At 44.3% G+C, this 27,915-nt stretch overlaps 1 protein-coding gene across 2 annotated transcripts in view; it reads right to left on the bottom strand.

The window, feature by feature from the left end:
• Positions 1 to 27,915, bottom strand: part of MBOAT2 (membrane bound glycerophospholipid O-acyltransferase 2) — a 254,036-nt gene that overhangs the window by 32,588 nt on the left and 193,533 nt on the right. For both annotated transcript variants that reach the window (XR_012318348.1, XM_073674185.1), the window contains exon 7: positions 16,436 to 16,619. Coding sequence is in view for 1 of the 2 variants with exons in the window: in XM_073674185.1 (XP_073530286.1) it covers positions 16,436 to 16,619 (184 nt within the window). In the remaining variant the exon portion in view is untranslated. The remainder of the gene's footprint in view (positions 1 to 16,435; positions 16,620 to 27,915) is intronic.

Here is a 27,915-nt window from a genome sequence, read left to right as displayed (position 1 = left end):
AGCAACCTGGGCTTCCATAACACGTCAGCAGTGCCACAGGCTGATCGCCTCCATGCCACGCCGCATTGATGCAGTAATTGATGCAAAAGGAGCCCGACCAAGTATTGAGGGCATTTACTGAACATACATGTCAGTAGGACAACATTTCAGATTTTAAAAACATTTTTCAAGCTGTTGTTATAAAGTATTCTAATTTACTGAGATAATGACTTTTGTGTTCTTATTGGCTGTAAGCCATAATCATCAACATTAACAGAAATAAACATTTGAAATAGATCACGCTGTTTGTAATGACTCTATATAATATATGAGTTTCACTTTTTGTATTGAAGAACTGAAATAAACTACATTTTTGAGGATATTCTAATTTTGTGAGAAGCACCTGTAGTGCTAGCATATACTGCAGCTCTGTACACATGGGCCTTATTCTAGAGATGCGAGAAGTGATTTACCTCCCAGTGATTGACATCAGTGCTTTTTCCTTTTAAAATAAGGAATAGACAAGAGATGATCTAATTTCTGCTTTACAGCCCCGTCCTAGATAATCTCTAATATGTGGATAATTTAAAGACGGGCTCCCACCTTACACATTTATGTTATATTTGCAGGACATTATTCGCCTCTCCTGTATCCAACGCCATGCACTATGTCCTCCTGCCTCGGTCAGCCCCCTCTGCAAGTCGTGACTTCTGACATATCACCTATTTAGGCCATATAGGCCAGCAGATAGTTGGTGTCTTTGTCGCCACTATGATCCTCCTACCAGAACTTTAACTAAACTCTATGACAAATGCAGCTCTGCCACTCCTGCCTCACATAGCTGTGTACCTGCTATATCGCAAACTAGCACTGCTATAAGCTGCAAACTCAGTTCTGATGCATCGCCGATCCACCTCTGCTACATCGCCGATCCAGCTCAGCTTCATCGCCCGCCCAGCTCTGCTTCATCGCCCATCCAGCTCTGCTTCATCACCGATCCAGCTCTGCTTCATTGCCTATCCAGATCTGTTTCATCACCGACCCAGATTTGCTTCATCGCCTATCCAGATCTGCTTCATCGCCGACCCAGTTTTGCTTCATCGCCGTGCCTATTCTATGACACCAGTTACTGTGTCTTCACTTTGCTACATCATTTGCTGTTCTGCTACATCAGCCTTCATTGTTCCATCTGAATCGCTCTGCTGCACCAACACCATCGGTCCGTGCTGCATAAGAACTGCTCAAGGCTTATAGTATCCGGCTCACCAAGTTACACATGTTGTGGTTTTTTTCTGCTGCAAATCTGCTGCTAACTTTTCTCTGGCAGGAAAACAGCTGCGTTAAAAACACAAGTTTTGTTGTGTTTTTGTTGCGTTTTTTTATGCGTTTTTGTTGCGTTTTTTTGACCACCCATTACTTTCTACAGGGGAAAAAACGCTGCAAAAATGCAGCACAAGTGCAGGTGCGTTTTCTGCGGCAAAAACGCTGAAAGAAGTGACATGCTCTATTTTCCAAAAACACAACCAAGTCATAAAATACTCAGCAAAAAAAAAACAACATGTGTGAACAGAGAATTCTGGTTTCTCATAGACTTTGCTGGTATTGCTAGACATAGCTGAAAATTTGCATAAAAATCTGCAGCAAAATAAGCTGCAATACCCAACGTGTGTGAACATAGCCTAAGACATAATAGTGGGTGCAGAATCAATCTCTAGGGACCTCACATGCCTTCCACCTCCCATTCAGTCAATTCAAAGCAATTGCAAAGCCTATGGAAATCAATGCATTTCTGCATGGACGCCATGGTTCTGCCAACGCTGTCGTGGCTCTATTAAGGACCGGAGCAATGGTGCTTCTGTGATCGGAGTCGGTGATACAGCCGCTGGCAAAAAGTTTCATTCTAAAGTTATAAAAGTCAGTGAAAATTGAGCATTTCTACTCACTCATGGGGGAAGAAGGATGTCCCACAACATTAAAAGTGAACGTGAAAGTCGTGACAGATTAGAAAATCTGAGCAGATTGCAGACATATCTTCATGGTGATATTATTAGTTCCTGACATTTGGCATACTGGAGATTACAGCGCGACTGAGGGTTATTGATAAACTCTATGTTCTGTGCTAAAGGTGATCACAAATCTACAGAGGTCAGCTCACGGCATTATAGAAATATATGGCCATCATAAACCTGTGCTCTAGTGCAGTTTATCCATCAATGGGGTCATCTGGGGATAATTTATTGATTGGTGGGGGTCCAACCACTGGGACCTGCACCGATCGGCATAAGGGGGCAGGTTTATCCCTGTTAGATCGGAGCAACGGTGCACGCTCGCCCGCCGCTCCATTCATTTCCTATAGGGCCGCACACACCTTTTTCTGGCGGCCAAGTAGAGAATGAATGGAGCGGCGATTGGGAATCTGACTTTCCATTCCATTTTGTAATAGGCATAAAAATACCCCGTTTTGCCGATCGGTGCAGATCCGAGCGTTCGAATCTCCATAATCAATATATTAATACTTATATGGATAGGTGATTAAGACATATGCACTCTTTAAAGGGGTATTCCCATCTCCAAGATCATATCCCAATATGTAGTAGGTGTAATAATAATAATATTAGCAAATATCTCCAATTAGAAATGTAGTATAGTTCTTCTGATTCGCTATGTCTCTTTCCTCATGCGCAGGAATTGAAGGACCTTAGGTATCCATGGTTTTGACCACTAACAACTAGCTGTCATATCAGTGGTCATAACCATGGATACCTAAGGTCCTGCAATGCCTGCACATGAGGAAAGAGACATAGCGAATCAGAAGAACTATACTACATTTCTAATTGGAGGTATTTGCTATTATTATTATTATTGTTACACCTACTGAATATTGGGATAGGATCTAGGAGATGGGAATACCCCTTTAAATATTTGCAGCATATTTTTCTGCAATAAAAAAACAATGTGTTTTCAGGAAAAACACAACGTAAAATATGCTAGTTTAACGCTTTTTCGTGTCCATCATTGACGCAGTTTTGCTTGCATTTGAATGGGTGAAAAACTTAGCAACGATGCTGATGGAATAGATCTGAAAAAAACACTTTGATGGTTCAAATCTGCAAAGAAAAAATAAGCAACGTGTGCATGAGATTTCAGGGATCTCATTCGCTTTGCTGGGACTGTAAAACGCTGCGGCAAAGAAGTGCATAAAAATGACTGTAAAATGCAGAGTGTGAACATGCAGTTCTGCTCTGCTCCTGACATATGGCCTCTTCTGCCCTGTATATAAATCTGATCTAGTTAGTAAAGGAGGTGTCAACTTCAAGAAGACGCCCACAGGGAGGAGTTGAGGACTACACCCCTTTGGCTAAAAAGAGGAAAATTAATTAAAGGGAAGAGGAGGCACTGAGAGGAGCAGGAATGGAAATAGGTCCTCTGTATTATTGCTTATGGGTGACAGATTGGCATCTGTTTACTGTCTCCATCATCCATATACTATATTGGTATCTGTTTCATGGATATGATATGAAAAGCTCATGCGTTAAGGGAAAACAGACATGTGCCATACTGTGACATCCGTCACCTTCTATTATGGCATCCATTAATCTTCTACATGTTATTTTACAAGACTGTCAGAATGAACTAGTGTAGTATACTACTTTATTCCATGCATTTTTTTTACGAACCCGGCGGAGGCAAATAGAACACCCCCTTCATATCTCATTATAGCCCAAGCCCCCTGAGGAAGCCTGTCAAGGCGAAACTTGTTGGGGTGGCTATGGATTCATTTTAGTTGTTCTAGTGAAATCCTGTATATATGATCGATAATATGTTTTTTGATAAGTTTCTGTTGAACCATGGACTGCAGATGTGGTGGCTAAGATAGTCTAGTACCAGTATATGTTAGTACTAACTGGCAGAATAGATAAGGTCTACTAAACCAGTGATCCGAGTATATACATAATCAATACAGGATCACTCTAGTGAATTTTAAAACTTCACAGACCTTTTATACCTAACCAAATAAAAATCATGTTTTAATACATCCCTTATATACAGGGTTTATTTGCCCCTTTGGGCAATTTGTTGATAAAAAAATGTCATCCCTAAAGGGTTTTTTACACCTATGGACACTTTTAGCATGTATGTTCAGAGCTTTCCAGGCCTACACTGCGGTAAAAAGAAGCACAATGGGCAGGAGATGTCTATAAATACCATCCACTTGTCACGCTGTCTCTGTATACTGGAGGTAGGGGGCCTAAGCTGACCCTAAGCTGGGGCCCTGACTAATCCCTCAACCTGGAGGTACTGTTAAAGGTACAGAGGTACAGGCCGCCAGCGTAACCCCTACCTCCTGAGAATCCCTGCACCTAAGTAATCTAGTCCTGAGAAGGACCCCGATCACAACAAAAGGGGACAAGTAATAATATGCCCACACACAGTACTTAGACGAACGAGACAGTACAAGGGAAAAACCAAAACCACCTTGCATACAAAAACTACACAACTACAACAGAGGGAACACCAACGGGAAAGGAGATAAATGATAAAGCGAGGAAGGGAAAAAACTCTCCAAATGCACTTAGCTCAGAAACTCCAAATACCACGATCCGCTCTGTTAGTCTGCATGAAATGCTTTCACCGACACTTCCCTAACAGACCAGCAGGCATTTGAAGGAGTCTCACTACAGCAGCATTGATTGCAGCTGGGCGAGGCTGGACCTCGTCTAGCACAGAGAGAGAGAGAATTAACTCCCTCACTGCCGAAAAACACAAAGCACCAAAAAGTCAGCTGCGAGAAGTCAGGCTGTGTAATCGTGACGATCTTCGTGGCGACACACCCGTGACAGTACCCCCCCCTTCTACGAGGGGCCTCCGGACCCTCAGGGCCAGGTTTATCCGGGTGAGTCGTGTGGAAGGCCCGAACTAATCGGTCTGCGTTAATATCCGACGCAGGAACCCACATCCTCTCCTCAGGACCATACCCTTTCCAATGAACCAGGTACTGAAGGGACCGGCGATTAAAGCGTGAATCGATGACCCTCGATACCTGGAACTCCAAGTTACCATTGACCACCACTGGAGGGGGAGGTAAAGGTGACGGTACCACCGGCGCCACATACCTCTTAAGCAACGATCTGTGGAACACGTTGTGAATTTTAAACGTAGGGGGGAGGTCAAGACGGAATGCCACCGGATTAATTATAGAACTGATTCTGTACGGCCCGATGAACCTGGGACCCAGTTTCCAGGAGGGAACCTTAAGTTTTATATTCCTGGTAGACAACCATACCCGATCGTTCACACTTAGGTCCGGACCAGACACTCTTCTCCTATCAGCCATACGTTTGTATCGGTTCCCCATAGTATTCAGATTCTTCAGCACCCCTCTCCATACTGAAGCGAGTGATGAGGAAAATCGTTCCTCCTCAGGAACCCCCGAAGAGCCCCCCCTACTGAAAGTACAAAACTGGGGGTGAAAACCATATGCCCCAAAAAACGGGGACTTACCAGTGGACTCGCTCCGCCTATTATTAAGAGCAAACTCTGCCAGAGGTAAGAAAGAAGCCCAGTCCTCCTGGTTCTCTGACACAAAACACCGGAGATATGTCTCCAAGCTCTGGTTCATACGTTCCGTCTGACCATTGGTCTGAGGATGAAAAGCCGATGAGAACGACAAATGCATCCCCCGCCGTGCACAAAACGCCTTCCAGAACTTGGACACAAACTGAGACCCCCGATCAGACACCACCTCGGAGGGTACCCCGTGAAGCATCACAATCTCCCCAATGAACACCTGCGCAAGAGTTTTAGCATTAGGGAGAGCAGGAAGAGCGATAAAATGTGCCATCTTGCTGAACCTGTCCACTACAACGAGTATGACCGTTTTACCCGAAGACGGAGGGAGGTCCGTAATAAAGTCCATAGACAGATGAGTCCAAGGACGCTCCGGGATCTTCAAAGGTAAGAGGGCCCCAGACGGACGGGTATGTGTGGTCTTAGAGCGCGCACAAACCCCACAGGACGCGACAAAAGTTACCACCTCCTTATGTAAGTTAGGCCACCAAAACCGACGCGAGAGGAGATCCACAGTTGCTTTACTCCCCGGGTGTCCTGCAAAAACTGAGTTATGGTGTGCCTCGATCACCTTTTGTCGCAACTGATCTGGAACAAACAGTCTCCCCGGAGGTCCAACAGGGGCGTCCCCCTGAGCCTCCAATACCTCCTCCTCCAGCTCAGAGCATACTGCCGAAACCACCACCCCCTCCTGAAGGATAGGAATCGGGTCGTCCGTATTCCCGGCCCCAGGGAAACTACGAGATAAGGCATCCGCCTTTACATTTTTTGACCCTGGACGATATGTAACGACAAAATTAAACCTGGTAAAAAACAATGACCACCTAGCTTGTCTGGGATTCAGACGTTTCGCGGACTCCAGATATAGCAGGTTCTTGTGATCGGTGATAACGGTGACCGGATGGACTGCCCCCTCCAAAAAATGGCGCCACTCCTCAAAAGCTAACTTAATGGCCAAGAGTTCCCTATTGCCGACATCGTAATTCCTCTCAGCGGACAACAATTTTTTAGAGAAAAAGGCGCACGGATGCCACTTACCAGGGGACGAACCTTGTGACAATACTGCTCCCACCCCTACCTCGGAAGCGTCTACCTCTACAATGAATGGCTGTGACGCATCAGGTTGAATGAGTATGGGTGCCGAGGCAAAACATTTTTTCAAGGAGGAGAATGCTTGACAAGCCTTGTCAGACCACCTAGAAAAATCCGTCCCCTTTTTAGTCATGTCTGTGAGAGGCTTAACCATGGACGAGAAATTACGAATGAACTTCCGGTAATAATTAGCAAACCCCAGGAAACGTTGTAGTGCCTTAAGATTCTCTGGCCGATCCCACTCAAGAACTGCCCGCACTTTCCCAGGGTCCATACGAAAACCGGACGCTGAAACCAGGAAGCCTAAAAACTGGAGTTCCTGTACGGCGAACACACACTTTTCCCATTTGGCATACAGTTTATTATCCCGCAAGATCTGTAACACCTGCCTAACGTGCTCCTGATGAGACACCAGATCCGGCAAGTAAATTAAGATATCATCCAGATATATGACAACAAACTGTCCCACCAGGCGGCGAAAAATGTCATTAACAAAGTGTTGGAACACCGCCGGGGCATTAGTCAGACCGAATGGCATGACAAGGTTCTCATAATGCCCCTCCGGAGTGTTAAACGCCGTCTTCCACTCATCCCCCTCCTTCATCCTAATCAGATTGTACGCCCCCCTGAGATCCAACTTAGAGAACCATTTGGCGCCCACGATCTGATTAAAGAGATCGGGAATAAGTGGGAGCGGATACGGATCTCGGACCGTAATCCGATTAAGTTCACGGAAATCCAGGCAAGGGCGTAGGCCTCCATCTTTCTTCTTAACAAAGAAGAACCCCGCAGCCACCGGTGAAGATGAAGGTCTAATATGCCCCTTAGCCAGACTTTCTGAAATATAATCCTTCATGGCCTGCCTCTCAGGACCAGAAAGGTTATACAACCTAGCTTTAGGTAACTTGGCCTCAGGGAGCAGTTTTACAGAACAGTCATACTCGCGATGAGGAGGTAGTTCCTGACACCCTTTCTCCGAGAATACATCCTCAAAGTCCGCCAGAAATGGAGGTAAGACCCAAGGAGTAACCGCACCGATGACCGTGTTCATGCAGTTTTTATTACAGAATTTACTCCATTGGCTTATCTCTCTGGTTTGCCAATTAATAACCGGGTTATGCTTTGTTAACCAAGGAAGGCCCAACACTATAGGAGTGGGAAGACCCTCCAACACGTAGCAAGACAACAGTTCTTTATGTATCGCCCCCACTTGAAGTTTTACGTCATGCACAGCTTGCAAAAAACTTCCCTGACCGAGAGGCCTGGCATCGATCGAGAATATGGGGATGGGTTTAGCCAACTCACTCAATCGCATACCTTGAACCCGGGCAAACCGAGCATCAACCAGATTAGCCCCGGCCCCACTATCCAGAAGAACAGATATCCTCTCAGTTCTCGTACCCACCACCACCTCCGCCGGTATGAGAAACTGAGACGAACCTAGGGACGAAATACCTACTCCCAGATTGCCGTCCACCACACAACCTGGGATCAACAGTTTTCCGACGACTCTTCACTCTGCAAGGGACGGGATGGACACCCCCCAATAAAATGTCCCTTTCTCCCGCAGAAGAAACACCTTCCTGTCTTATGGCGCACCACCGGTCCCCTCCCCCGAAATGATGTCCCTCCTAATTGCATAGGCTCCTCTGGACTGACCAGGGGAACCACCATATGAGGGGACCTTGTAGGAGGTGGAGTCATCACAGGGGGTAGAGTTATCCCGCACCTCTCCCGAAGCCATCTGTCAACGCGAATAGCAAGGGCCATAGCGGCTTCCAGTGACGCGGGAGAGTCATACTGTGCCAACACATCCTGTAATTTGTCGGATAAACCTTGACAAAACTGGCTCCTAAGAGCCGGGTCATTCCACTGGGTGTCCGTGGCCCACCTACGGAACTCCGAACAGAATTCCTCCGCCGGACGATCTCCCTGCTGAATCCTACGTAACTTAGACTCAGCAAGGGAGATCCGATCTGGGTCATCATATACGAGTCCCAGAGCAGCGAAAAACCTATCCACTGACTGGAGAGCCGGGGAGCCCGGGGGAAGAGAGAACGCCCAAGATTGTGGGTCCCCTTGTAGGAGCGAGATGACAATTCCCACCCTTTGTTCTTCACTCCCCGATGACCGAGGCCGCAGCCGAAAGTACAACTTGCATGCCTCCCGGAAAACAAAAAACTTGTCCCGCCCCCCAGTGAACCTGTCAGGGAGAGCTACTTTAGGTTCTGGTCCGGCTTGCTCCTGAGGATACAAAACCTTGGACCTAACGTCCGCCAGCTCCATGGACAAACTCTGCAACTGCCGAGCTAGACCGGCTACTGGATCCATGGTAGCTGGAGAAAAACTAAGTGGTCGGTGAAAATGTCACGCTGTCTCTGTATACTGGAGGTAGGGGGCCTAAGCTGACCCTAAGCTGGGGCCCTGACTAATCCCTCAACCTGGAGGTACTGTTAAAGGTACAGAGGTACAGGCCGCCAGCGTAACCCCTACCTCCTGAGGATCCCTGCACCTAAGTAATCTAGTCCTGAGAAGGACCCCGATCACAACAAAAGGGGACAAGTAATAATATGCCCACACACAGTACTTAGACGAACGAGACAGTACAAGGGAAAAACCAAAACCACCTTGCATACAAAAACTACACAACTACAACAGAGGGAACACCAACGGGAAAGGAGATAAATGATAAAGCGAGGAAGGGAAAAAACACTCCAAATGCACTTAGCTCAGAAACTCTAAATACCACGATCCGCTCTGTTAGTCTGCATGAAATGCTTTCACCGACACTTCCCTAACAGACCAGCAGGCATTTGAAGGAGTCTCACTACAGCAGCATTGATTGCAGCTGGGCGAGGCTGTACCTCGTCTAGCACAGAGAGAGAGAGAATTAACTCCCTCACTGCCGAAAAACACAAAGCACCAAAAAGTCAGCTGCGAGAAGTCAGGCTGTGTAATCGTGACGATCTTCGTGGCGACACACCCGTGACACCACTTTGCTGGAACTGTAGGACGCTGCATTTTTGACGCAGCAAAAATACGCAGGGTCAAAAATGCACCAAATGCTCATTGTGGGGACAGAGCCTTAAAGGGAATCCATCATCAGGTTTTTTCCCATCTAATCTGAGAGCAGCCTAGTGTAGAGACAGAAACCCTAATTCCAGCGTTGTGACACTTACTGGGCTGCTTACTGTAGTTTTTACAAAATCACTGTTTTACCAGCAGAAGATTTTCACTAGAGGTCTAGTAAACTTGCTGCCATGTAGTCCTCCATATTCATGAGTTTAACCCCACCCTCACCTCTCATTAGCAGCTTTCTGCCTATGCACAGTGTACACATAGAGCAGCCAATCAGTGATGTGGGCAGGGTTATACAGAGCTCAGCATTCAGCTCTGCAGCAGATAAAACAGTGATTGAATCGAAACTACAACAAGCAGCCCAGTAAGTGACACATCATTGGAATCAGGGTCTCTGCCCCTACACCATGCTGCTCTCAGATGGGGCAGCAAAAACCTGGTGACAGATTACCTTTAAAATCTTAACTCCGGGCATACCTCTACCTCTTTTTTCTCCAGTCAGGCAAGGTCTATCCCTCTCACCTCTGTGCAACAGTCAGAAACAAAGCAGTGAGGACAGAGATAATGATCTAATAGTGTGCTGGGAGACATATGAGAGTGTTCTTTTTATAATCGTGCATGCATGTTCCGGCAAGTCTGCTGAGCTAATGCAACAGAGTACGTGATCCAGAGCAAAATACCCTTGTGAGCAAGGACATATAGGATAAACAATATATTCCAGCTACAAAGTGTGATCCAGGGATATAGAAAAATTGAGCGAGATCTTTAATGTTAAAGGAGTTGTCCAGTTAAACAAAATGATACTTAAATAGATGTAAAATAATAATAATAATAATAATAATAATAATAATACAGCCATACGGTCATATAGTGACAGAAAGTACTGCAAGGTATAAAACAGAATCTAAATAATATAGTTCCCTTATGATACTACAATTTAAATCCTTATCATACATCTATAAATAATACTTGGCAATTTTAGTTTGCTCCTGAGCTTCTTGTTCCTGGAGCCCCTACCCCTTATAACTAGCTCTGCACCAATTCCATGTTCCCGGTCTAGGTCTATATTGTGCAGTTTGACATTGCTGGTAGGGTTCTGCAAAATCTTAGAAGAATGCTCCACTTCTTCTGTCTGCACGCTAACGTGTACTTTTCTTCTCTGCGCTGACAGCTTATGCCCACTGTATTCATGAATGATTGATCTCCTGTCTACCCACAAGAATAGCAGTTATCCTACAGATCTGTGCATCAGATACATCAGGCAGACAAGCTGTGCTTTCCTCTATAGCCCCGGGATGGTGCTACATAAAGAGTCATAATGCTTGTTGGATCTTAGACCTTTCATGGTCTTTAGCAGCAATATCACAGCCAATGTAACAGCGGAGGGTTACAATAACATTCATCTCCCCAAAATATCCTTCCTTGTACGTGAAGTTATATTTTCAACCTTATCTGTACCTGCTGTTACTAAACACACTATGACATATGTCCCTGCCTTCTTCTTAAAGGGTTGGAAAAAGCATTGAAGTCCTAAGTATAAGATAAAGGCAAAGAAACACAAAGCACAGCAAACATCAAGAGCAGCTGGTCTAGCCAGGAGGTCTGCACGTTTCTGGCACTGTTAAAGGGGTTGTCCAGGACTATATATTTTTTTTTCAAGGTGATAAAAAACTAACAGGCCGGTAGTTGCTAACATGGGCAATTACCTGCCTGTTTACCCGGCGCCGGCTAAGAGTGGTCACCGATCGATCCAGCCGGCAATTCAGCTGCTGCTTAATCAACAGAGCAGCTCTTCTTCCTCTAGGCTGCTCTGTTGACAGGGTGTGACTGCTGACATCATGCTGATTGACAGCCGGCTTCCCGCAGTTAGGCAGCATGGAGCCGGCTGTCAATCAGCATGATGTTGGTAGTGACTCATGACCCATCAACAGAACAGAGCGGAAGAGAAGACGCTGCTCTGCTGGCGAAGGCTGCTGAATCGCCGGAATCTGTGACCAGTCTATGCTGGCAGAGATCGGCACTGGGCAGAGGCAGGTAGGTAGCAACTATCTGACTGTTAGTGCTTAGGCCCATAGTAAGAAAAATTATATAGCCCTGGATGATCCCTTTAATTGGGTAACTATCATTTTGAGGTTAATGCGAGAACACTTGTGACATTATCAGTCCGGGCACTCTCTAACTTACAATTTATGGGGCTACTGTTAAAGGGAATCTGATTTCACCCCCACCACCGCCAAAATGATATACATAATAATAATAATAATAATAATAGTTTATTTTTATAGCGCCAACATATTCCGCAGCACTTTACAAATTTTAGGGGGGACTTATACAGACAATACAGAATAAGCATATCACATATCGAAAGGAGTGAGGGTCCTGCTCGCGAGCTTACAGTCTATGAGGAAGTGGGGGAGACACAAAAGGTAAAAAGTACATATATTGTATAATGCAGCCTTGATATACTGAATAGGATAAATAATAATACATGGACTGGTCGCCAGCCAGTATGTGTACAGTCCTGACAGAGGCTTTTATGTGCATGGTTGGTATGAACCCGAAGTTGAAGAAGATTTTAATATGGGGGAAAGCTGGGATGGACAGAGTGTGTTTAGGTGATACGCCAGTCTAAAGAAATGTGTTTTTAGGGTTCGCTTGAAACTGTGGGTATTGGGAATTAATCGAACTGTCCTGGGTAGTGCATTCCAGAGAATTGGCGCAGCACGCGAGAAATCTTGGAGACGGGAGTGGGAAGTTCGGATTATGGAGGATTTTAGTTTCAAGTCATTTGCAGAACGGAGGGCACGTGTAGGGTGGTAGACTGAGACAAGGGAGGAGATGTAGGGGGGTACTGAAGCATGGAGCGCTTTGTGGGTAAGCGTGATAAGTTTAAAACGAACTCTATATTGGATGGGCAACCAATGCAATGACTGGCACAGGGAAGAGGCATCTGAGTAGCGGTTGGCGAGGAATATGATCCTGGCTGCTGCGTTCAGGACGGATTGGAGAGGGGAGAGTTTAGTAAGAGGGAGACCGATTAGTAGAGCGTTGCAATAGTCAAGACGAGAATGAATAAGAGCGACAGTAAGAGTTTTTGCCGAGTCAAAGGTGAGAAAAGTCCTGATTCTTGAGATGTTTTTGAGGTGTAGATGACATGAACGAGCGAGTGATTTGATGTGAGGAGTGAAAGAAAGATCTGAATCAAAAATGACCCCAAGACAGCGGGCTTGTAGCTGGGGAGTAATGGTTGAGCCACAAACGCACATGTAGCTCTTTCAAAGACAAGTCCAGCAATACCTTAACATGGCCAGTCCGTTCCTCAGTTACTGAGAAATCAGCGGTTGAATTGAGGCTGAAGAGCTATGGTAGATCTGAAGCCTCTGTCATTCCAACTCTATTCCCCGCCCAGCGCCACCAGCTTCTGCTTGATTCACAGCCTCTATGCTATGTGACTTCAGGCAAAAGAGCTGTCAATTAACCAGGAGGAGGCAGCGCTGGGCAGGGAATAGAGCTGGAGTGACAGAGGTTTCAGATCTACCATAGCTCTTCAGCTTCATTTGCATATCAATTCAAAGGCTGATTTCTCAGTAACGGAGGAACGGACTGACCATATAAAGGTATTGCTGGACTTGTCTTTGAAAGAGCAACAAGGCCATATAAATATGTTGGGGTGTGATATCTTGTTGACAGATTCCCTTTAATAGGAGTTTTTTTCTGTGCAAAAATGTTTCACCTGTAAAGGGTATCTGCCGTCATGTATCTGCTGCCTTATCTGAGCACAGGATGAAGGAGTGACAGAATCTCTCATTCCATTACTGCATCAATTACTTAATGCACTGAACGAGCTTTCATAAAATCACTTATTATGTGCTGCATCGTGAGCTGAACGCTGTGATGCGCTAAATGATGCGTGCGAGCTCAGTAGTTCTCAACACACATGAGCTGCCGAATCCCCCCAGCACTGACTGACAGCAGCCTCTATATGCACAGCATAGGGAACAAGGGGGGACGCAACTCGTGAATATGGGGACTCATGGGGGCCGAGAGTAGTGTTCTCATGAATGGGAAACAATGTATTTTTAGTAAGAATTTAATAAACTCCAGCAAGAACTTTAATGAAGCATTCTTGGGTGTCTCCAGAAAGAGATATTTATAAATGCCGCCAGCAATATGCCGCCATACTCACCATTCACGGCCAGGGCTTTCTAATCCCTCTGACTCATTAAAGGCTTTTTTCTTAATAAGACCTCATTAATGAGTCTGCGTTGTTAGCTAAATCACCGCTCTCAGACAGGTTAACCCTATTCCTGCCAAAGGTTATGTCGGCACCACTTAACATCAAATCTATAATGGTGGCCTCTCGTTTGTTAAATTGGTAATGTGGTCACGCGGGATTTTGCTTCATCCCGCAAAAAGTACGCAAGGAATAAGAGTAAAAGATCAAACCTTGATTCCTATCTTTCTGATACTTTATGGGATCGCCTTATATTTTTAGGCAAGTCTACCCAAATGTTTAGCTAAGAATTTCCAAAGTCAAGCAAACCTATGTGAGCATCTTCTGTCTTAGGTTTTGTTGGCTTTGTGGTTGTTCTAGCGTTCCATAGTCTACATATTTAACAGCAAAGTGTGATTATTTTTTGTGTGTGTGTGTATTTTTGGGATATTTTGGGTCCGATTCATCATTCGCGTCACTTTTTTTGTCTTTTATTTCATTCGTTCATTTTGTTTTGCACCAAATTCACCAAATTTGCACTAAATTCTTCAAAGTGGTGCACAAGCTTCATAAAGTGAGCGAGATTAAAAAAATGCTCTTTATTTTTGCATTTAAGCTCTTTTGTGACTTTTTAGTTGCAAAATTTGAGCAAAAATTTCAAGCGTATGTAAAATAACTCCGGGAGTAGTGGGGGACAGGATACATTTGAGAAAAGATTTTGCAACATTTTAAAAAGTCACAATGGATGAATCAGCTGAAAACATCTGGGAAATCCAAAAGCCCTGCCCGGAATGATGAAAAAAAAGGAGAACACATATAAAATAAACTTTAAAGAATTAAAAAAAGAATTTGGTGCAAATCAAAAACACGTGAAAAACACCAAACTCTTGACAATAAAAAAGTGTAACTGTAAAAATGAAGCTGTCCTAAAATGTTTCCTTAGTTGTAGAAGTGTTCAATGGTGGAATGGACTCATTCGGACACCTATTAGTCAGTGGAAGGCATGGAAATATTGGTGCGGTGCGCCACCACCAGTAATGTACACCAGACAGGGGTATAAATTATGATGATTTTTTTCTGATGCGCTTGTCCACGCCCCATACAGATCGAGGCATGCCCACTTTTCCAAAATTTGTGTAACTGGTGTAAAAACTACAAGTTCCGCAAAAGTTTTACAACATTTCAATCAGACCTACATCTGATGAGATTGAGCCATGAAATTTTCTAGTTCCAGATGAGGGTACTACGGGCACATTTCTGCTCTCATATTATGGGTGCCAGTCCTGCCACAACCGGGAGTCGAATTGAGAACATTGTAGATTCCTTTGATGCCATTAGCTTAGTTAGCTTAGTTAATTAGGTCCACAGTCAAAGCAGGACTTGCATTAAGCCCCCCTACACTTTAGTTGGCTGTCAGCTGGTCGACGCTTCTGCCAACTCAGCCAGACCACTCATACACAGGAGTGCTCGTTCGGCCGAGCCCTCCTATGTCTTTTAAGGCCTTATTCAGGCGTCCAATTTTTGCATATAGTACTATGCGTGGTTTTCACTGATAGCACGGGTACCGGTGATGGTCCCATGGGGCCATTCACACGTCTGTGATCTTTTGATCTTTCGCAGACCGAGCGTTCTGCGGAAAATTGTGGAGACACGTCCAATTTTGATCCGAGGGTCTGATCAAAATCAGCAATGCAAGTCTATGGGTCTGTGGAAAAATCAGACTGCACTCGGATGACTTCTGAGTAAGGTCTGATTTTCACGGCCTGTTAGAAAGGAAAAAGTGGAAAAACTTTTTTTCCACATACGAGAAATACTGATGGAACACACTCTAATCAAACTCAGATAAAAAAAAAAATAGGTCAGTTTCTCTCATGCGTGGAAAAATCGGACGTCTGAATGAGGGCTAAGAGAGAAATGCCTGGCAGTGGCTCATTTCCATGAGAACAAAAGGATCAGTAGTCCGAATCGGACATAGCGGTTCTTTACACCCCTCCCGACAATCAATAGTCTGGAACCCCCTTACACATTAGACTGTCCGTCAAACCTGTCGATATCTGATCCAGCCGACATTAGTCTAATGTGAATGAGGGGCTTTAGTGAGCATCGCTACCCCTTTGTTCTGCTAATAAATGGGAGTTCTGGTAATAAACAGATGATATATCCTAAAATTGGCTATTTCTGTTATAACTTAGGGCAGCACAATGGCTCAGTGGTTAGCAGAACTGGGGACCTGGGTTTAAATCCCACTAAGGACAACATCTACAAGGAGTCTGTATGTTCTCCCCAAGTTTGTGTGGGTTTCCTCCAGGTTCTCCGGTTTCCTCCCACACTCCAAAGACAAACTGATAGGGAATGTAGATTGTGAGCCACAATGGGGACAGTGATGATGATGTCTGTAAAGCGCTGTGGAATTAATGGCGCTATATAAGGGAGTAAAATTAATAAATAAAAAAATATGCTTTCACACGAGTTTGTTCACAAAATAAAAGGAGAAGAAGTCCTTACATTAGGCGATGGCTCCTTGTGATCATATTTTAGGTCTTCTTTTCCGTTGACTTCCGCTTCTTTCACTTGATATGATCTGCCTTCAATGAAAGCAATATAGTCTTTATAGGAACACAACGGTCCTGCGAGGATGCCCATGAAATTACAGCAGTAACTTAAATACTCCAGTAGACTTGGCATGCGTCTGTAATAGAGAGATAAGCAGCTGGTAAGAGACGGAGCTTTGCAGGGAATAAATACATGGCAGGTGCACGGATACCGACAGAAGACCTCTGCTGAGAATCTGCGGACCGGTCAGAGGAAACACATCTTTGATCTCCACAGCATGAACCCTCATTGTTTTATCCACAACAGTGAACACAAACCCCATCATGAGGCCTCCCGTGTATAGGAAATGCCAAAATTCTAAGAATTCAATATACAATTTTGCAACAGGTCAAAAGGAATCTGCCAGCCATGACATGATGCAGGGACCAGATCTGTGCAACTGTGCTGGAGAGGGATAAATACTGTGAGACAGTGAGGGGAATCATATGCGAGGGCTGAACCGTTGGAGAGCATTGTAATCACATCCATAACTGTGGTTACAATGCAAAATAAAAGTAGGTGTGGACTGGGTAAGTTATTTGACCAAGTCAGTTTACGAAAACCTGAATTGGACTTTTATTTTTGGAGAGATCTGCAGGATGGTAGTGGGACGGATCTTTCCCTCCAGTCTGGGTCTTAAACCTGCTGTTAAAGTTTGGATGTGTCAATTTGTGTTTGTATTTCACATGCAGCAGAGCTGACGGTGCGGTGGATGTGTGCCTGGCTGTATGAAGCTAACACAGGCCAGAGCCAGCGATGTGGGCAGCCACAATAGCACCTGACAACGTTAGGGGGGTACAGTTGTGATCCGGAGGTGAGAAAACTTCATGTGTGCAGTATTTGGGCAATAAAGGATGTTTTGTTCAACTTGCCTGGGTCACTGTCTCACTAAATTCACTGGCGGAAACACCGCTGCTTTACATTATATATTAGCCAGCAAATGCACTGCAACTGGCATTTACCAGACATTCCCCCTGTAGTCAGAGCAGGACTTTCCTTGCTATCTGCATAAAACATGGCCTCCCTCTATTGCTTCTGTGTTCTGTGCTTCTGTGTTACATAGTCTATTTCTGGCTGCAGAAAGAGTTAACTGAGAATATGTCAGTGAGCTCATTCAATCTGTATCTCTTTTATCTGCTCTTTTTGACCTCCAGTCAGTTACTGATCTATGACCACATCAAAGTAGAGTAAGCAGGAAAACAGTCTGCTTAAATGCCAAATGGAGCAACGTTTTTACTGAAGCTGAATTGCAAAAATGATTTTAAGTCCCAAATACATAAAAAAAAAAATGCCTCCAAAGATGAACAACTCCTTTAAATTTCAGTGTTGAGGAGAATGCATGAAAAAGCAGACTGAGGTTTCATTTCCATACAGCGGCGGTCAGATTTCCCCTCCCTTTATCCCGTTCTTTCTTACTTTGCTGACCAGGCAGTTTTTGCAGAATTTCACAATGCTGTGATAATCAGAGGCTAAAACAAAAGCAAATAGAAGATTGCTCCAATTCCAAGTGATGAGAACGAGAACAGATCCTTCCATCAGCGACGCGGCCACCGGAGGGGCATAGACAGATGCCCACAATTACCAGAGGCGCCTGACCTTTCTCAAGGAGGAACGGAAAGGTGATGGTCGATCATTGCTGCTGGTGCAATACTCGGCCTCGTACACACGGCTGCAGAGTGATAGACAATTAAGCCGCGCTCTGACCCGACCTCAGTAATGCGCACCTCAGCATTTTCCTCCCCATTACGTCCATTGCTTTCTGCAGGCGGAGTGGGGTCATTATCCTGATTTAATGGTCCATTATCTGCACACAATACATTCGGTAAAGACCAAGAGCCTCTCAACACCTGTCTTCATAAAGCAACTTGCTAGCCGCCCGGGCTACATGAAGTACAGCTCACAGCATATCAATAAAGGGCAGGGGGATATTTATGGCTGTGGACATAAGAGGCGAGAGTTACTAAAACCGGATCCATGCCAGATTACTCATTCTTTCATTATAGGCTCCAAATGTTGCGCTAATTAATTTTCTAATATTGCTTTACAGCAGTCAGAGCTTTTCTTACCTGCTGCAGAGCTCCAAATCCCCTGCATTAAGGTTTAAAAGGAAACATGCAAACTATCTAGTCACCACTAGAGGGAGCTTAAGAGCAGTAAACTGCGCGTGCTCCCTCTAGTGGCTACTGCAGGTAAGCAGCATGTTATGTTTATCATATATAAGTGAGTAAAATAAAAAAATTAAATAAAATCTTTTAAATCTTATTTCATTGCATTGGATTTGGAGCTCCATATGAGACAAACGAAGTTCAAATCAGAGGATTTTTAGCTTAATTAGATTTTTTTTTTAATGTGACCAGTCATTTAGTTTAACCCCTTCCCGACATGTGACTTACAGTTACATTATATGCCAGGTCCAGGAATTATTCAGGTATGATCTGCCTCTAACAGCCGCAGGTGGAGCGGAGCTGGCGTTCAGAGGAGACCAGGATTTTCGCCATGCAGAGCAATACTGGAGCACTGCTGTGTATACCACAAGCGATCAGATGATCGCAGATTTAACTATCAAATACAGTAAAAAGTGAAAAAAAGTTTTTAAAAATATGAAAAAAAAACATAAAAGTTCAAATCACCACTCCTTCTCCGTATTATTAAAATACACAAATTTGGTATCACTACATTCGATCTATCAAAATATAAACTAAATTAATCCGATCAGTAATCGATGTAATGAGAAAAAATTCGTTATGCCAGAATTGTGTTTTTTTGTCCGCCACAACAATGTAATAAAGTGCAATAATAGGCGATCAAAACATCGTATCTACCCTAAAATGGTATCAATAAAAATGTCAGCTCAGTGCGCAAAAAATAAACCATCATACAGCCCCATCAACCAAAAATTGAAAATGTTACAAGTCTCGGCAAATGGCGACACAAGCAAAAAACTTTTTTATTACAAATTTCCAAAATTTTTTTCAATGCTTAAAGCACTCTTCAAAGTTTTTATCCTCTTAATATATTGCAGTCCTCATATTATACAGCACTGTGCACTTACAATTGCTCATTTTCCCTTTCTACCCAGATAATTCTCTTTTCTCTGCTCTATGTAGAAACAGGAAGTCTCTTGTCCCTGCATTTACTGTATCATTCTCCTCTTCATCTCCTGATCCAGCTGCTCCCTCCTCCCCCTTGCCAGGGACTTTTGCAGTGACTCATGACTCGTGCAGAAAAACAAACCCCTTGTTTCTACATAGAGCTTAGAAGGAATTAGCTAATGAGTTATTAATCAAGTGATGTCATAGACCTGATGGAAAAGAGAAGAATTAACTGAGTAGAAAGGCAAAATGAGCAATTGTAAGTGCACAGTGCTATATAACATGATGACTGCAATATATTATGAGGATAAACATTTTGATGGGAGGAGGAGGAGGAGTGCTTCTTTAAATATATATATATATATAAGTAAACTATACATGTTTGGTATCTGTGCAATCGTACTGACCTGGAGAATCACATTGGCAGGTCAGTTTTACCGTACGGTGAACATGGTAAATAAAAAAAAAACGAAAAGCAATATTGAAATTGCACTTTGTTTGCAATTTTGATGTACTTGGAATTTTTCCCCCACTTTCCAATGCACCACATGATAAAATTAACCCCTTTCCAAAGTTGTCAGTAATAGTACGCAGCTGTGCCCTGGGACTTATGGACCAGCTACGTATTATTGCGCGCACTGCGATCACGCCCGCACACAAGCGGTGCGGGGCGATCGCCGCCGGGTGTCAGCTGATTGTCACAGCTGACACCCAGTGCTATGTGCTGGGAGCGGTCCCGCACCGCTCCCGGCACATTAACCCCCGCAATGCTGTGATCGAAGTCGATCGCAGCATTGCGGTGGCGAGGGGGGAGGTGATCGCTATACTCACCTCTCCTGCCGGCATCCAGCGATGTCTGCGGCGGCTTCCGGATGTTGCCATGATGACCCGATGTCGTCTTGAGTCACCAGGAGGCAGGACGTTAGTTTGGTCATGCGCAGTGCGCGACCAAAGTAATGTCTCCCCTGTGTGCAGCGCTGACAGGCTGCATGGCATAGGGAGCTGCTGCTCTCTATGCCATGCAGCCGATCAAGCTGCAAAAAGTGAAAGTCCCATAGTGGGACAATGTGTAAGAGTAAAAAAAAAAGTAGAGAAGTGAAAAAAAAAAAATTTGTAAAAATATAAAAAAAAAATGAAAAAAATAATCCCCAAAAAATAAAAATATATTGAACCCATAATATTTATTTATTATGAAAAAAAAAATAAACCAATAAAAGTACACATATTTGGTATCGCCGCGTCCGGAACGACCTGACCTATAAAACTGTTCCACTAGTTAACCCCTTTAGTAAACATGGTAAAAAAAATAAAGCAAAAACAAAGCAAAAAAACATGCTTTATCTTCATACCGCCAAACAAAAAATGGAATAACACGCGATCAAAAAGACGAATATAAATAAAAATGGTACAGCTGAAAACGTCATCTTGTCCCGCAAAAAACAAGCTGCCATACAGCTCCATCATCCGAAAAATCAAAAAGTTATAGCTCTCAGAATAAAGCGATGCAAAAAAATTATTATTTATAGAAAATCGTTTTTATTGTGTAAAAGTGCCAAAACATAAAAAAAACTATATAAATGTGGTACCGCTGGAAACATACTGACCCGAAGAATAAAGCTACCTTATCAATTTTACCACACGCGGAACGGCATAAAAAAAAATAAATCCTGAATTGTTGTTTTTTGTTTATTCTGCCTCCCAAAAATCAGAATAGAAAGCGATCAAAAAATGTCACGTGCCCGAAAATGGTACCAATAAAAACGTCAACTTGTCCCGCAAAAAACAAACCATCACATGACTCTGTCGGCCAAAATATGGCAAAATTATAGCTCTCGAAATATGGTGATGCAAAAACTAGTCTTTGCAAAAAAGTGTCTTTTAGTGTGTGACAGCTGTCAATCATAAAAACCCGATATAACTCTGGTATCTCTGTAATCGCCCCGACCCGAAGAATAAAGTAATCTAATCAGTTATACCGCACAAGGAACGGCGTAAAAAAATAAACTTTAGGGTTAGGGTTGTGCTAGGGTTGGGGTTGGGATTTTTTCAAAAGTAAAGAAAAAAAAAATGATGACAATATGGCGACCAGTGTTGAGCACAAGTGCTTGCTACTTGAGTTCTTCACGGCCAAAAAAACGTTGCTGGGATCGCCTGCCATGCACGAGCGATCCCCGCATGTTTTTTTTGGGTGTCTAACAACCGTGAAACATGTGGAGCAGGGACTTGAGCATGTAAATCGAGCACCCGCGATGCTTGGTGCATACCCGAGTACCCGATGCAAACCCAAGTAGCGATTACTTTCGCTCAAGACTAATGACAAATTATTCAATATGATGACATAATGTTATCCAATTCTGTCATACCTTTGGGTTCAAAATGTTCACTATACCCCTTGATAAAATCCTTGAGGGGTCTAGTTTCCAAAATGGAGTCAATTGTGGGTGGTTTCCACTATTTCGGCACATCAGGGGCTCGCGAAATGTGACATGGTGTCCGCTCTTGATTCCAGCCAATTTTGCGTTCAAAAAGTCACACAGTGCACCTTCCCTTCTGAGCTCTGCCGTGCGCCCAAACACTGTATTTTCACCACATATGGGGTATTGGCGTACTCAGGAGAAATTGCACAACAGTTTTTAGGTTCCATTTTCTCCTCTTACCCTTGTGAAACTAAAAAATTTGGGCAAAAAGATCATTTTTGTGGAAAAAGCTAGATTTTTTTATTTTCACGGCTTCATGTTCTAAACTTTTGTGAAGCACCTGGGGGTTAAGGGTGCTCACCACACATCTAGATAAGTTCTCTCAGGGGGTCTAGTTTCCAAAATGGAGTCACTTGTGGGAGTTTTCCACTGTTTAGGCACATCAGGGGCACATCCGCTAATTATTCAAGCAAATTTTACATTCAAAAAGTCAAATGGTGCTCCTTCCCTTCCGAACCCTGCCGTACGCCCAAGCAGTGGTTTTCCCCCACATACAGTACAGACCAAAAGTTTGGACACACCTTCTCATTTAAAGATTTTTCTGTATTTTCATGATTATGAAAATTGTACATTCACACTGAAGGCATCAAAACTATGAATTAACACATGTGGAATTATATACTTAACAAAAAAGTGTGAAACAACTGAAAATATGTCTTATATTCTAGGTTCTTCAAAGTAGCCACCTTTTACTTTGATGTCTGCTTTGCACACTCTTGGCATTCTCTTGATGAGCTTCAAGAGATAGTCACCGTAATTGGTTTTCACTTCACATGTGTGACCTGTCAGGTTTAATAAGTGAGATTTCTTGCCTTATAAATGGGGTTTGGACCATCAGTTGTGTTGTGCAGAAGTCAGGTGGATACACAGCTGATAGTCCTACTGAATAGACTGTGAGAATTTGTATTATGGCAAGAAAAAAGCAGCTAAGTAAAGAAAAACGAGTGGCCATCATTACTTTAAGAAATGAAGGTCAGTCAGTCCGAAAAATTGGGCAAACTTTGAAAGTGTCCCCAAGTGCAGTTGCAAAAACCATCAAGCGCTACAAAGAAACTGGCTCACATGAGGACCGCCCCAGGAAAGGAAGACCAAGAGTCACCTCTGCTTCTGAGGATAAGTTTATCCGAGTCACCAGCCTCAGAAATCGCAGGTTAACAGCAGCTCAGATTAGAGACCAGGTCAATGCCACACAGAGTTCTAGCAGCAGACACATCTCTTCAACAACTGTTAAGAGGAGACTTTGTGCAGCAGGCCTTCATGGTAAAAGAGCTGCTAGGAAACCACTGCTAAGGACAGGCAACAAGCAGAAGAGACTTGTTTGGGCTAAAGAACACAAGGAATGAACATCAGACCAGTGGAAATCTGTGCTTTGGTCTGATGAGTCCAAATTTGAGATCTTTGGTTCCAACCACCGTGTCTTTGTGCGACGCAGAAAAGGTGAACGGATGGACTCTACATGCCTGGTTCCCACCGTGAAGCATGGAGGAGGAAGTGTGATGGTGTGGGGGTGCTTTGCTGGTGACACTGTTGGGGATTTATTCAAAATTGAAGGCATACTGAACCAGCATGGCTACCACAGCATCTTGCAGCGGCATGCTATTCCATGCGGTTTGCGTTTAGTTGGACCATCATTTATTTTTCAACAGGACAATGACCCCAAACACACCTCCAGGCTGTGTAAGGGCTATTTGACCAAGAAGGAGAGTGATGGGGTGCTACGCCAGATGACCTGGCCTTCACAATCACCAGACCTGAACCCAATCGAGATGGTTTGGGGTGAGCTGGACCGCAGAGTGAAGGCAAAAGGGCCAACAAGTGCTAAGCATCTCTGGGAGCTCCTTCAAGATTGTTGGAAGACCATTTCCGGTGACTACCTCTTGAAGCTCATCAAGAGAATGCCAAGAGTGTGCAAAGCAGTCATCAAAGCAAAAGGTTCCTACTTTGAAGAACCTAGAATATAAGACATATTTTCAGTTGTTTCACACTTTTTTGTTAAGTATATAATTCCACATGTGTTCATTCATAGTTTTGATGCCTTCAGTGTGAATGTACAATTTTCATAGTCATGAAAATACAGAAAAATCTTTAATTGAGAAGGTGTGTCCAAACTTTTGGTCTGTACTGTATGGGGTATTGGCTTAGTCAGGAGAGATTGCACAACAAGTTGCATGGTGCAATTTCTCCTGTTATCCTTATGAAAATGCAAAACTGGGGGTCGAAAAACATTTTTGTGAGAAAAATGTGAACATTTTATTTTCACGGCTCCATGTTATAAACTTCTGTGAAGCACCTGAGGGTTCAAGGTGCTCACCATACATCTAGATAAGTTCCCTGAGGGGTCTAGTTTCCAAAATGGTGTCACTTGTGGGGGCTTCCACTCTTTAGGCACATCAGGGGCTCTCCAAACGCAACATGGTGTCCGCTAATTATTCAATCAAATTTTACATTCAAAAAGTCAAATGGCGCTCCTTCCCTTCTGAGCCCTGCTGTGTGCCCAAACAGTGTTTTTTCCCCACGTATGGGGTATCTGCGTGCTCAGGGGAAATTGCTCAACAAATTTTGGGGTCCATTTTTTCCTGTTAACCCGGCAAAAATAAAAAAATTGGGGTCTAAAGTAACATTTTAGTGAAAAAAGTTAAATGTTAATTTTTTTCTTCCCCATTCCAAAAATTCCTGTGAAGCACGTGAAGGGTTAATAAAGTTCTTGAATGTGGTTTTGAGCACCTTGAGGGGTGCAGTTTTTAGAATGGTGTCACTTTTGGGTATTTTCTGTCATAAAGGCCCCTCAAAGTCACTTCAAATGTGATGTGGTCCCTAAAAAAATGGTTTTGTAAATTTTTTGGGAAAAATGAGAAATCGCTGATCAACTTTTAACCCTTATAGCGCACTAATAAAAAAAAAATTTGGTTCCAAAATTGTGCTGATGTAAAGTAGACATGTGGGAAATGTTAGTTATTAACTATTTTATGTAACATATCTCTCTGACTTAATGGAATAAAAATTCAAATTTTGAAAATTGTGAAATTTTCAAAATTTTCGCCAAATTTCCAATTTTTCCACAAATAAACGCAAGTGATATCAAAGAAATTTTACCACTATCATGAAGTACAATATGTCACGAAAAAACAATCTCAGAGTCAGTGGGATCCGTTGAAGCGTTTCAGAGTAATTACCTCATAAAGTGACAGTGGTCAGAATTGTAAAAATTGGCCTGGTCATTAACGTGCAAACCACCCTGGGGGGTAAAGGGGTTAATGGTGTCATTAAAAAGTACAATTTGTTCCAAAAAAAACAAGCCCTCATACGGCTATGTGGACGAAAAAAAAAAGTTATGGCTCTTGTAAGAAGGGGAGGAAAAAAATGAAAAAATGGAACTTGGCTGCGGCAGGAAGGGGTTAAGTCATGTTTGGCTTTTACATTGTACCACCTTACAAAATAAAGCAAAACAGTACCTAAGATTGGGATATAAGTGACTGATCTGGGAACGTGGATATTGTATGATTTATATTACAGTCGTCCAAAGTTCCTGATAACATGAGAACAGGCTTACTGAGCAAAAAAATGATTTAAAGGGATTTATCAGGTTGACTATTATTAGACTCGTGAGTGACGTCTGACACCACCTTATCACATAGGTACTAGGAGGATACGATATGTCAGGGAGGATTTGCTGAGCCCCCTCTTACTGCTCCCCTGAGATATACTGTACCTTGATAACGCTGAGGGTCATAGTGCATACTGTATGCATTAATATTAACAGATCTAAAAGGGGAAATGTCATTACTTGCAGGTTCATCTATATAAAGGCAGGAGGCCGAACTGTTCTAAAAAAGTAATGGGAGCTTCAAGTCAATCATTGTCTTGTTGATTGACATGAAGCTGTCCCTGAAAGGGGTTGTCCGGGACTTTAACACTGATGGCTTATCCTTTAGGATAGATCATCGATGTCTGGTCGGTGGAGGTGTGACACCCGGATCCTCCACCGATCAGCTGTTCGTTGTGTCGACAGCCGGAACTGCTCAGTTACTGAGCTGCACAGCTCCATCGACGGAATAGTGGCCGCGGCTAGGTACTGCACATCTGCCACCTATTGATTTGAATAGAAGGCGGATGTGCAGTACGCCGCCGCTGCTAGAATAGAGTCGACGGAGCTGTGCAGCTCAGTAACTGAGCAGATCTGGCTGCCGACGACACCAGGAACATTTAATTGGAGGGGGAGGGGGTGTCGCAAATACTAAGGATAGGCCATCAATGTTAAAGTCCTAAACAACCCCTTTAAATTGTCCAAGTTTACCAATTGCTCATGCGACCATCAGCCTCTTTTACCAACAATCCAATAAAGATGCATGCTCGAGCGTGTATATTTACTGCCATAGGAAGAGCCCCGGCCTATCACCCCCAGGCAGGGCCGCCATCAGGGCATTATTGCCCTTACTGGCATATGGGGCCCGGTGAGCAGAGGGGCCCGGACGGGGCCCCCAGTCAGCTCACCGGGCTACAGGGAACTGAACTTGCGTCCTGCACGGCAATAGTTGACGGCCGCTAGCCAATCACAGGCCGGCAGGTGACGTCACGCACACGTCGCTGGCGTATGACGTCAGTGCCAGTCTGTGACTGGCTGGCGTCCGCGCTTCAAATCAACGAAGGAGCGTCGCCTATGGAGCGGCAGCAAGGTAAGGAGGAACTTTTTTTTTTTTTTGAGACATGGGGGCAGAAATGAGACATGAGATGAGGAGAGAGCTGAGACATGGGGGGCAGAGATGAGACATGAGGGGAGAGCTGAGACATGGGGGGCAGAGATGAGACATGAGGGGAGAGCTGAGACATGGGGGGCAGAGATGAGACATGAGGGGAGAGCTGAGACATGAGGGGAGAGCTGAGACATGAGGGGAGAGCTGAGACATGGGGCAGAGCTGAGACATGGGGGCAGAGCTGAGACATGGGGGCAGAGCTGAGACATGGGGGCAGAGCTGAGACATGGGGGAAGAGCTGAGACATGAGGGAAGAGCTGAGACACATGAGGGAAGAGCTGAGACACATGAGGGAAGAGCTGAGACACATGAGGGAAGAGCTGAGACACATGAGGGAAGAGCTGAGACACATGAGGGAAGAGCTGAGACATGAGGGAAGAGCTGAAACATGAGGGGAGAGCTGAGACATGAGGGGAGAGCTGAGACATGAGGGGAGAGCTGAGACATGAGGGAAGAGCTGAGACACATGAGGGAAGAGCTGAGACACATGAGGGAAGAGCTGAGACACATGAGGGAAGAGCTGAGACATGAGGGAAGAGCTGAAACATGAGGGGAGAGCTGAGACATGAGGGGAGAGCTGAGACATGAGGGGAGAGCTGAGACATGAGGGGAGAGCTGAGACATGAGGGAAGAGCTGAGACACATGAGGGAAGAGCTAAGACACATGAGGGAAGAGCTGAGACACATGAGGGAAGAGCTGAGACACATGAGGGAAGAGCTGAGACACATGAGGGAAGAGCTGAGACATGAGGGGAGAGCTGAGACACATGAGGGAAGAGCTGAGACATGAGGGGAGAGCTGAGACATGAGGGGAGAGCTGAGACACATGAGGGAAGAGCTGAGACATGAGGGGAGAGCTGAGACATGAGGGGAGAGCTGAGACATGAGGGGAGAGCTGAGACACATGAGGGAAGAGCTGAGACACATGAGGGAAGAGCTGAGACACATAAGTGAAGAGCTGAGACATGAGGGAAGAGCTGAGACATGAGGGGAGAGCTGAGACATGAGGGGAGAGCTGAGACATGAGGGAAGAGCTGAGACACATGAGGGAAGAGCTAAGACACATGAGGGAA

Source organism: Phyllobates terribilis, unplaced genomic scaffold, assembly GCF_046119375.1.
Source record: "Phyllobates terribilis strain yellow unplaced genomic scaffold, ASM4611937v1 Scaffold_3__8_contigs__length_932513732, whole genome shotgun sequence".
Lineage (NCBI taxonomy): Eukaryota > Metazoa > Chordata > Amphibia > Anura > Dendrobatidae > Phyllobates > Phyllobates terribilis.
This window is presented reverse-complemented; position numbering and strand designations above follow the sequence as displayed.